The following is a 12,192-nucleotide window of genomic DNA, read 5'->3' as shown; positions in this document are numbered from 1 at the left end:
CACTTCCTCTAAAAAGGCCAATAATGCTACTCCCTATAGGTCAAGCATTCAAACACATGAGTCTGTGAGGACCATTTCTATTCAACCCACCACAAAAAGTGACTCAGAACACTGACACATGGCCCTAGGAGGCAAAGTTATGTATAGGTGAGAACCAGTCAGGGGCCTTTAGACTGCCTTGGTCACCTGTCTGTTTACGCCAGCTGGAAGATGGAGCCTGCTTTATTCCTAGGGTAAAGAATTTGTGTCACCTCTAAAGTAGGACTGCTCCTTCTGAGGAGTTTAAAGGTGAGTCTAAAGACAGACGGTGTCTATGTGGCAGTGAGGGCAGTCGCTTAGAAATTACCCTGCACAGTGCAGTTCCAGAGTGAGAGGGTGGGTGTGGGGTGGAGCTCCTGGGGTCTGCTCTCGTGCTTTCTATTTCTAGCTAGGACTTTGCCCCAACAATCTGGAGTTCACCAGAAATTTCCTTATGTAAAGTCCTTAGAAAGTTCATTTGTGTTTTTGTGTGCTATTGGGTTACTCTCCTTGCTACCTGGAGATGAACTAATACAAGTGGCATTTTCTGACACTGTACATTCCTTACTGCAGACACCAAGTCTTCCTGGGCAGTGCTTACCCAGATCCTTTTCTGTGTGGGTTCCCCAGAAGACTATGTCTAGAGAATTATCCAACAACCTTGTTTTTAAGAGTACATGCACACATGTGTATCTGTGTGTAAATATAGGCTTACATACCATGGCGACATGTATGTTGGTCAGAGGACAGCCTCTGGTGTTGGTTCTCCCCTTCCACCATGTTTAAGATGGAGTCTTTGTTCTTTTTTCTGCTGAGTATGCCAGGCTAGCTTCTGAGAATTCTGTCTCTGCTTGCTGTCTCCCCTTAGGAATGCTGGGATTTTAGATGCTTGTGCTATTACAGACACTCTTACTAAGTATCAGGGTTCTACTTGGGTTCTGGGGATTTGAACTTAGGTCTTATGCTTGTGGGACAGTGTTCTGTTTCCCCAGATCCTCCTAGTTCCAATGTTTTACAGTTACACAAAACCATAATTAACATTTTTTTCAATTGCATTTTATTTTCGTATTATGTATGCACTCATTTGTGGTCACAAGTGCAAATGTGAACGTAATTGCAGCTGTGACTGCTTATGTGGAGGTCAAAGAACAGCCTTCAGGAGTTGGTTCTCTCCACCATGTGATCCCAGGGACTGAACTCAGACTGTCAGGTTTAGCTGCTAGCACCATTATCCCCTGAGCCATTTTACAGGTCCTTGGCTCCTAAAAATTATTTTTATTTTTGTTGAGTGTTTTGCTTACATGTATGTTGTGTACCACATGTGTGCCCAGTGCCCTCAAAGGCCAGAAGAGAGCCATGGATCCCCTGGAACTGCAGTTAGAGATGGTTGTGAGCCACCATTGTGTGCTGGGAATCAAACTCAGGTCCTCTGGAAGAACAGTAAGTGCTCTTAACCACTGAGCTGTCTCCTTACACCACCCCCATTAGGTTTATTATAATTCTTTTATGTGTATAAGTAGTTTTAAATTTTTTAAATTTTAATTTGTGTGTGTGTTAAGTGTTTTGACTGCATGTGCGAACGTGCACTACATGCATTTCTGGTGTCCAGTGAGGCCAGAGAGGGCTTGGATTCCCTGAAACTGGAGTTAATAGGTGGTTATGAACTGCCATGTGGGTGCTGAAATCCTCTTAACCATTGAGGGAACTATCCAGCCCTTTTTTCTTTTTAACTGTTTAAAGTTTTTAAAGTTAATTTTGCTATGTGGATTTGGCAGTTCATACATGTAATCCTAGCACTTGGGAGGCTGAGGCAGAAGGATCACCTTGTGTTTAAAACCACGCTGGGCCACTTAATAATTTCCAGACTAGTGGTTATAGAATTAATGAGATTCTGTGCAACAAAGAAACGAAACAAAAAATACTACTGCTTTTCTTTGTGGGTCGTGTCTCCCCCTGCACTACACACACACACATTTTTTTTCTCTATGTAGCCCTGACTGTTTTGGAACTCATTTTGTACACCAGGCTGGCCTTGAACTCAGAAATCTAGCTGCCTGCTATGTATAAATTTCCCATTGTGTGCATGTGTGTGTGCGCCTGTGTGTGCGCGTGTGTGCATGTGTGTGCGTGTGTGTGTGCATGTGTGTGTGCACGCATGGTTTTTTGGAGGCTAGAAGTCAGTGTTGGTTGTCTTCTTTTTACTACTTTCCATTTTATTCTTTGAGACTTATGTTTCAACTTGGATCTTGTGCATTTGCCTAGACTGACTGGTAGGGCAGAGTGCTTCCTTCCCCTAATCCTTACTTCCTCATTTCCCAGTGCTGGGAATGAAGGTATATACCACTAGGCCTGGCTTTTTAAGTGGTTGTTGGGGGGGGGGGGGGGGGAGGTCCAGAATCAGATCCACATGTTTGCGTAGCAGGCACATTCTTTATCCACCAGTCCATCTTCCTAACTCCCAATGTCTGTCTTTGACAATATCTCCCAAAATATAGTAGTGCTAATTGCCTTTTTTTTTTTTAAGGGTGGACGATCTTTGTGGTTGAAAGAGATAGTATTTGGGGTACATGATAAAATTAGAATTATGCTGGTACTGAGTACTGTTTGATTATATAGATGTGAGTTGTGATTTGAATGAGATGTCCCTCCATAGTTGTGAGCATTTAAATACTTGGTCCCCAATTGATGGCACTGTTTAGAAGGAAGTATGTCACTGGAGGTGGGCTTTGAGGTTTATTTTTATTTTTTGTGTGGGAATGTTTTTCTGAATGTATGTTTGTGCACCATGTGCATGCATACAGTGCCCATGGTGGCCAGAAGGGACATCAGATCTCCTGGGCTGGAGTTATATGCTGTTGTGAGCCACCATGTGGGAACTAATAATTGAGCCCAAGTTCTCTGGAAGAACAGTGAATGTTCTTAACCTCTGAGCCATCTCTCCAGCCCCTCATTTAATCTTTTACTTAAAAGCACTGGGGATCAGAACCAGGACTGTGTGTGCTAGAGAAGTGCTTTACCCTGAGTTGCATCCCCAGCCTTCATTTGCACCTGTTTACACTATTAGAGCCTAGTGCATGTGTGACTTAGCCAGGTGCTTAGCACTAGCATCAAACCATGACTTACCAGTTTAGACACACTTCCAGGATTAGAAAAGCTGCGAAGGGTTTTCATGTCTTTAAATCATTGAAAAGACTCTAAAAGGATAATATTTCATGTTAAAGTAATATGAAATTCAAACTGTAACATATGTTATTAAGTTTTGCTGGCAAGCAGACATGCTTACTTGCTTGCATGTTCTCTGTGGCTATTGTCAAGCTACAGTGACAATGTTGAGTAGTGACAGAGACTGGCCTACGAAGCCTGAGATAATCGTTCCCTTTCCCTTGCTTCTAGGAGACTAGCCACACTTGAGCTGGCTAGCTCTGAGGTCTTTTATGCTTCCCTTTGTTTCTTCTCAGTTTGGAGGTTCTGAAGACTCTGGTCTCTGGAATGTGTTCTGGGAAGAACAGGTTCAAAACAGAGCTACTGAATAGTAGCTATTTCTGGGATGACACAATGGTCCTTTTTGCTTTTGAGAATGTTATGTAGTCCAGGTTGGCCGCAAACTGTAGCTATATTACTTTTCTGGTTGCTGTGGCACAGTACTGTGATGAAAGCAATGTGAGTGAGGTTTCTCCGGGCTCTCAGTTTGGTGGAGAAGTCATGATGGCAGGAACTGAGGGCTGGTCACTGCATCTGCAGTCAGGAAGAAGAATGAATACTGTGTTTCACTGGCTTTCTCCTTTTCACTTAGTACAGGATCTCAGGCCATGGAGATGTATCACCCATATTTAGGTTGGGTCTGGCTGCCTCAGTTAACCCACTGTAGATAGTTCGTCTCTGAAATACCCAGACACTGACCTAATCCAGACGATCCCTCAAAGGTGTGTCCCGAAACTTGCATCCTAGATGACTATACATCCTTTCAGTTGGTAATCAATAGCCAAGGGTGCTTTGGATTCCTCATCCTCCTGCCTCCAAATGCTTAGATTATAGGCACGTGCCAGCCATGCTCCATGTAGTAGTCTTTAAATAACTCGGTGAACCCTCAGTTTGGGAGTTGTCATAAGGCCCGGTAGGTGAAAAGGAGTATTCTGCTTGTGGATGGGACTTAAAAGCAAAAGGAGAGAAACCAGTAAGCTAGTAGTACCAGAAACAGGTGAGAACGTTTTTATACAACAAGCAGAAATATCTTGAGACCAAGATTGAGGCCACTTAGAAGACTGCTAAAGGTCCCATTTTATGAGGACACTGACTTAGAATGGTTTAGAAGTGCTCAGTAGTTTGAATATTTAGATTTCTGCTCTTTTCTGATTTGATTATTTAACGTGGTTACTTTGAGAAAATATGGAAATGACCATGTTGTTTCATAATTAAAATTCCACGTTTTATTGCACCTGAATTGAAATAACTGAACTATTTTCACTATCTTTATATAATGACTTCATTTTACCATATATGCATTGTATGGCAGTTTTACTTAATTTTCTGCTTGCTGTGACCAAATAACCTGGCAAGAGATAGTTTAAAGGAGAGAGTTCATTCTATGTCTGGCTGGGTATGTCAGTTTGCCACAAGCTAGAGTCATCAGAGGGGAGGGAGTCTCAATTTGGAAAATGCCTCCATATGATAGAGCTGAAGGCCTTTTCTTTTTTCTTTTTACTTAACCATCAGTCTTTTATTAGATACTAGATCACTGTTAATTTTTCACACATTAAAATAAAATGATAGTGATAGTTTAGCACATAAATCTTGATGCCACTGAATATTTCTCTTTATTCTGGCTGCTGAATATTTCTTTAACAATATATTTCTAGCTATTGCTCTGGCAAACACATAGTTTCTATTGATTACCAAATTGACAGGATCTAAAATCATGTAGGAGACAGATTAGTGGGCATGTCTGTGAGGGATCTTCCGTATCACATTGATTCGAGGTGGCAGTTGTTTCACTCATTCCACAGAGGATCTAGATTGGATCTTCAGGTTTACATTGCCAGGGCTGAGCCACCTAGCTGATGCTAAATGTCTGTATTTGAAAAAATGCATCATATACCTTAAAAACATTCATTCATTTATATTTTATTTTATTTTTGGTTTTTCGAGAAAGGGTTTCTCTGTGGTTTTGGAGCCTGTCCTGGAACTAGCTCTTGTAGACCAGGCTGGTCTCGAACTCACAGAGATCCGCCTGCCTCTGCCTCCCGAGTGCTGGGATTAAAGGCGTGCGCCACCACCGCCCGGCTTTATATTTTATTTTATAGATGTTTAGCTTACATGTATGTCTGTGCACCATGTGTTTGCCTGGTGCTGATGGAGAGGTAACTAGAAGAGGGTGTTATATCCCTGGAACTGGAGTTACAGATGGTTATGAGCTGTGTAGGCATTTTCTTAATTAGTGATGGATAGGGGATGGGGAGGGCCCAGCCCACTGTGGGTGCTACTATACCTGGACTGGTTGCTGAGTTCTATAAGAAAGCAGGATAAGCAAGCCAGAGAGAGCAAGCCAGTAAGCAGCACCCCTCCACAGCCTCTACATCAGCTCCTGCCTCCAGGTTCCTGACCTGTTTGGGTTCCTGTCCTGGCTTCCTTTAATGATGAACAGTGATGTGGAAGTGTAAGCCAAATAAACCCTTTCCTCCCCAACTTGCTTTGGTCATGGTGCTTCGTCTCTGCAGTAGAAGCCCTAACTGAGACATTCATTGTCTGAGAGCTGCATCCCATCATGCCAGGGAAGGCATGCTATCAGGAACTTTGCAGTCACAAGCCAGGGCTTGAGTGAATAGACTGAGGCTGGTCTTTACCTGCTGAAGTGCCACAATGTGCTCTAACAAGCACCACTACCCGCGACCAAGTGGTCAGACACATCTCTGTTGGGAGCATTTCACATTCAAACCACATGTACTTGTATCCACCTCTTTTAAGAATATTGATGTGCCCCATGGTGCATACATTGTTTAGACATTGAATGGCAGGTGAATGCAATGCAAGCCAGCATGAGAAATTATGAACTTCAGTTATTTTCTCAGCATCTGTTGACCCACCCTGTGGTCAACAAGACTAAGTCTTGAGGTTCAAAGGATCTGAGTGAGGTACTAGGAGACCCCAGACCTTTGAGCCTGGAGTAGTGCAAACAAAGCACTTCTTATTTTTATTATTAAAGCAAGCACAACATGAGGTGATGTTTACAGTTAGCTTATGCAAATACAAGTACCATGGGGGAATGTACCTGGTGTTGTGTCTTACCATCTTTGGTTATGTGAAAAGAACCAAGAACAATCCTCCCAGGCCTTTGCCTTTCCTACAGAGATAATGTGGACATGCCAGGCATTTCCTTTATGTTCCTGTTTTTTTAAAAATTAATTTAAAATTAAAGGTGTGTGCCACTACTGCCTGGCTAGTTTTAGTGTTTTTAAAGAATTATTTAGGGAGCTGGAAAGATGGCTCAGAGGTTAAGAGCATTGCTTGCTCTTCCAAAGGTCCTGAGTTCAATTCCCAGCAACCACATGGTGGCTCACAACCATCTGTAATGGGGTCTGGTGCCCTCTTTTGGCCTGCAGGCATACACACAGATAGAATATTATATACATAATAAATAAATAAATAAATAAATATTAAAAGAATTATTTATTTTTAAATTTATGTGTGCTTTTGGTTTAAGACTTCCAGTGGATATTGTGTGCTGGCATTGCGGTGCACACCTTTAATCTCAGCACTCAGGAGGCAGAGACTGGCAGATCTCTGAGTTTGAAGCCAGCCTGGTCTACAGAGTGAGTTCCAGGAAAGACATGGCTGCACAAAGAAACCATGTCTTGCAAAACAAAACAAAAGCAAAAAAAAAAAAAAAAAAAAAGAACCCCAAATACAAAATAGTTTCTTTCAGAGTATCATATTGAAAACATTTTGGTTTTCTTCATGAAGTTCTAAGTTGACTTTAATCTTTAACAAAAATCATTTACACTGTAAGTCTTTAAACTTCCTAGAAAATTATGCACACACATACACACACAGTACAGTTCACTGTACCTGACTATCACTGCTTGTGGGAGAATGAAGATGGCAGAACTAAAAGTTTCAGTCTCTTCTCACCACCGCTTGGCACTATTTTTGTTTTAACCTTGCAACCTGCCTTTAAATTTAATGCCCTTTAATGCTCGTCTTAAAAACTGCTTTACCTGAGGAATCAAGTTTGAAAAATCTCAGCATGCATCTCACAACCCCTGTAACTCAATCCCCAGGGGATCCAAAGCCCTCATCTACCCACATAGTAAACACTCACATAGATACACAAACACACACGTCAAAATAAGTCATTGTTTGTTTTTTCAAGACAGGGTTTCTCTGTGTTAACAGCCCTGGCTGTATTGAAACTCACTTTGTAGACCAGACTGGCCTTGAATTCAGAGATCCACCTGCCTCTACCTTCTGAGTGCTGGGATTAAAGGTGGGCACCATGCATGGCAAATAGCAGCACTTTCTTAAACGATTTTTTTTATGTGTATGTTTGTTTTGCCTGCATGTATGTCTGTGCACTATATGTATGCAGTTCCCTCAGGCCAGAAGAGGGTCTCGGATCCCCTGAAACTGGAGTTAGAGTTGGTTTAGAGCTGACATGTGGGTCCTGGGCAGCCAGTGCTCTTAACCAGCTGCTGATCAGCTGTATGTGTATGTGTGTTTGTATGTATTTGTGGAGTCATAACATACCACGTGTGGAGGGCAGAGGAAAACTTGCAGGGGTTGTTTTTGGAGTCAGTTCCCTCTTTCCACCATGTGGGTCTCAAGAATTGAAAGCTGATCGCAATAGCAAATGCACCCCACCTCTTCAGCCATCTTCTGAAGCCATGGAGCAACACTCTTGACAGCACTTTCCATTGGTTGTTAGAGAAGCAGGTGGCTTTGTCATTTATGCTTACTCTAAGTAAGGTGCCATTATAAATGTAACTACTGTTAGTAGCTGCAGTAACAAGTAAGATGTCCTACGGAATGAGGCCTTCAGTTACCTTGTGAGGTTGTGTAAATGAAGACCAGGCATGAATAATAAAAGAAAATCTTGTATGTTAATGAAGACATGGTTGTGTCAGAATAAAGTGAGGCCGAGTTAGAAGATACATGGCATTCCTCTGGTCTCAGGTCAGCCAAATCATTGCAGGGTGTGTGCTGGGTTTATATCTGAGTTTCCATGGTTTGGAGTTACCATGAAAATCCTATGACATAAGGCCTTAGGTTATAGCAATTCCTTCTTAATGAGGCCTTCTTCCCTCAAGATAAATGGAGAGATTGGAAGTATAGAGGGATTGTTCTTTAGGCTTTCTGGAACTTGCTGCACTGATAACTCATTTCCTTACCTGCTTTGGATTTGCAGGAGGAGGTAGGAACTCTGGCCTGTGGCTTAATATGGCTTGTCTTTGACCTGCTGGTGAAATCAGTATGCACAGAAATGATCTGTCCGCAGTCTGACTCATTTTCTGTCAGGCTTGTTCTTGAGCTGTGTTCAGGAACACCTCCTGTTGTTGATGAACTGTGTCCCTTTCAGTTTACGAAAAGTCCTGGAGGTTTATTAATCTTGTAACAGATTGAAGCAGCGATGGAAACCTCTCTCCTCCTTGACGTAGCTCTTTTTTCTTTCATGTAGCACCTGCATCTCCAATGGATACTGAAGGGTTTGGTGAGCTCCTTCAGCAGGCTGAACAGCTTGCTGCTGAGACCGAAGGTATCTCTGAGCTTCCACACGTGGAACGGAATTTACAGGAGATCCAGCAAGCGGGTGAGCGCCTGCGTTCCCGTACCCTCACACGCACATCCCAGGAGACAGCAGATGTCAAGGCGTGAGTATTGGTGGGGAGGTGCTGTTGGCTGGGTAGTTTGGGGGCAGGAACAGTTTCTTCTATGGCAGTCACAACTGACTCTCTGAGTCAGGAACTGCCTCTCTCAGGTTTTAGAGTTCCAGCCACAAAACTGCACGAGAGCCCAGATCATCTGCAGAGGTGTGAAGGTGAAGTGGGTGGAAGAGTTTTCTGTATAAAATGCTCTCAGTAGTTCCTGCTTGGGTCCATGGCTTTTGAGCCGTAAATAGCCTCTTTGAGTGTGTTAGATGTGGGCCGTGCACAGAAGTGCTGCCTAAAGTACTCAGCTCTGAACAGTTTTCAAGGGTGATTGGAAAAATTGATGAATGGTCAGTGAGGAGAAGCCATCAAGTGAGGAGTGATTCTGTCTGTTCGTTGCCAGTGACCCCAGGGCTGCCTCTGAAAGGCCTTCAGCTGATTGTACAGCAGGAAGGTGGGCAAGCCCCAGGAGAACAAAAGTTGGAGGAAAAATGCTGACTGGCGGGGTCATACAGCATAGCAGGATAGGATGATGGAGTGTGCAGAGGATCCTGGTTGGGCAAAACAAAAACCCAATGAAAATTCAAAACCAAACGCTTTCTTTGAGAAATGTGATTTAATGGTTATTGATTGTGTTTTAGAAACTTCCTTACACATTAAGTCTTTGCATCAAGACTGATCCCTATATTATAGTTGAACAGCAAAGGTTCAGAGAGGGCTGGTAACTTGCTTAGGTTACATACACAGCAGGTGAGTGGTGAGCCAAGATTCAAACCCAGTGAGACTGAGTCCAGAATTTCTGTATTTCTGGAAGGGGCTTGGAGAGAGAAGGTTGAAGAGGGTGCTTGTAGTGAGCTTTTGGCAGGTTCAGAAAGTCGCAAAGATTATGTATAATTCAGGAAAATGTTGGTTTAGTTCTCATTCTGTGAACGTGAGAAAGACTGGTGCTAATGAGAGGCATTGTCTTAGGTATTTAGTAAATGGAAGGCTGCGTTCCTTTCCTATCTGAGAACTGAGCGTCTGGTTGCTCTTTGGAGTCAGTAGTATGCTGTGTACGTTCTGTAACCTTCTCTAGAGTATTATTTTTTATTTATTTTTATTTATTTTTTTAAAATATTTATTTATTTATTATGTATACAATATTCTGTCTGTGTGTATGTCTGCAGGCCAGAAGAGGGCACCAGACCTCATTACAGATGGTTGTGAGCCACCATGTGGTTGCTGGGAATTGAACTCAGGACCTTTGGAAGAGCAGCCAGTGCTCTTAACCACTGAGCCATCTCTCCAGCCCCCTAGAGTATTATTTTTTAAAATACTAGTTTTGATTCTGTTGACATTAATAAAGACAAGTCAGATGAACTGTGGCAATTTTTTTGTGCTTGTGTTTATTTGTTTGTTGTTTTTTTGAACTATCTAGCCTTGTAGCAAAATGCTGCCCATAGCTAACCTACCCTGAACTTCCAGCAACCAACCAGCCTGTAGATATTTCTCTTAACTTGCCTTCCTGGTAGGCTCCAAACTTCTGTTCCTGACTGCTTGCAGTTGCCCTAATTTAAGCAGGCAGCCTCTGCTTGTGCAAAGATGCTACAGGAGCAAAAGCCCATGGATACCCGCTGAGTTGCTATAGTTATAATTTAATTGCATCAGCCTTACAGCCCATTAAGAGCAAAAAGGGAAAATGTTTTCTTGGTAACAATTATCACTTATATTCTCTTTCTTGTAAATTTCCATTCTTCCTTGTCTCTTCTACCTTAAATCCATTATTTTTGGGAGGAGGAAGTTGGAACATTGAAAGAATGGATATAGGGTGGGGCAGGAGCTTAAAAAGAAACCAGAGGGCTGATGACTGTATTTTTCCATCTTCTTGATAGGCAGGGACACAAAGTATGATGTGAATATTTTAGTGCCTGCTGGATGAGGGCAGAACAGAGAACTGAGTAGGATTTTTTGTTGTTGTTGTTGTTACATGAATTAAGTTTTGAAAGAAAATTCTGTCTTTAAGGTCTTAGTTGGGATTGTAGATTTAAGTCTGACCTGAGTTCTGTGATTTTTTTTTTAATTTTTAAAAAAATTATTATATGTGTATGGGTGTTTTGCCTGCACCACACGCATTTTTATTTCTAAAGGAACAGACTTTTTTAAATTAAATCTTACAATTTCCAACTGGCCTACAACACACTACTCTCCTGCCTTGGCCTTCTGAGTAGCTGGGATTATAGGTGTGTGCCAGTACTTCCAGCTCTAAGGAACAGATTTGGTGCCATTTTTGTATGTGTGTTCTTGATCTTTTAAAATTGTGGAGTTTTTTCACCACACAAAGAGAATATGCCTGGTGTATATAAAGCAGGGTTTGCAGACTGTGGCCCATGAGCCTGCTACCTGTTACATCTTACTGGAACATGGCCTTGCTTGTTTTATATATTGACTGTGTGATTTTTTTTGCATAGCAGAGCTGAGTGATTGCAATAGATTAAATGGTCTGCAAACTGAAATGTTTGCTGTCTGTTTCTTACAATATAATCTTACGCCACGTGAGAGTAATCGAGTAAATGAACACCCACGTGTATATTTCCATTAAAATACAGAATATTATCACTGTCAGTGAGTGTCCTTCATCATTTGTCTCCCCACGGTTTTCAGCGGAAGTAGACCTGTAATGAGGAGGTGGTGGGCTGTGTTCCGCCCAGACCCCAAAATAACAGCACACAAACTGTGTTTTTTTTTTTTTTTTTTTTGTTTTTGTTTTTCGAGACAGGGTTTCTCTGTGGCTTTGGAACCTGTCCTGGAACTAGCTCTGTAGACCAGGCTGGTCTCGAACTCACAGAGATCCGCCTGCCTCTGCCTCCCGAGTGCTGGGATTAAAGGCGTGCGCCACCATCGCCCGGCTACAAACTGTATTCTTTTAAACACTGCCCGACCAGTTAGTTCTAGCCTCTTATCGGCTACTTCTCACATCTTGATTAACCCGTTTCTAATAATCTGTGTAGCACCATGAGGTGGTGGCTTACCGGCAAAGTTCAGCATGTCTGATCTGGCGGCTGGCTCCATGGCATCTGACCTACTATGCTTTCTTTCTCCCAGCGTTCTGTTCTGTCTACTCCACCTATCTAAATCCTGCCCTATCAAAAAGCCAAGGCAGTTTCTTTATTAACCAGTGAGAGTAACACATAGACAGATGACCCTCCTCCATCATAGACCAATGGACTTTTTTCATTAAACCTGAAGCCAAACAACCTAGAGATGTACAAAGAAAAAAAATGGTGATCACTCTTTTCCCCTAACCTTATCCTCCAAGTTATTAATTTGCCTAATCTTT

General features: G+C 42.3%; 1 protein-coding gene across 1 annotated transcript in view; it reads left to right on the top strand.

Moving 5' to 3' along the window:
- Nup93 (nucleoporin 93) overlaps positions 1-12,192 on the top strand; it is a 103,099-nt gene that overhangs the window by 7,494 nt on the left and 83,413 nt on the right. The window contains exon 2 of the mRNA XM_041650065.1: positions 8,687-8,879. Coding sequence (XP_041505999.1) covers positions 8,701-8,879 — 179 coding nt within the window. The 5' untranslated portion in view covers positions 8,687-8,700. The remainder of the gene's footprint in view (positions 1-8,686; positions 8,880-12,192) is intronic.

Source organism: Microtus oregoni, unplaced genomic scaffold (assembly GCF_018167655.1).
Source record: "Microtus oregoni isolate MIOR12 unplaced genomic scaffold, Mior012 000004F_ref0000308, whole genome shotgun sequence".
Lineage (NCBI taxonomy): Eukaryota > Metazoa > Chordata > Mammalia > Rodentia > Cricetidae > Microtus > Microtus oregoni.
The sequence above is the reverse complement of the archived record's forward strand: the minus strand, read 5'-3'. Positions and strand labels throughout refer to the sequence as shown.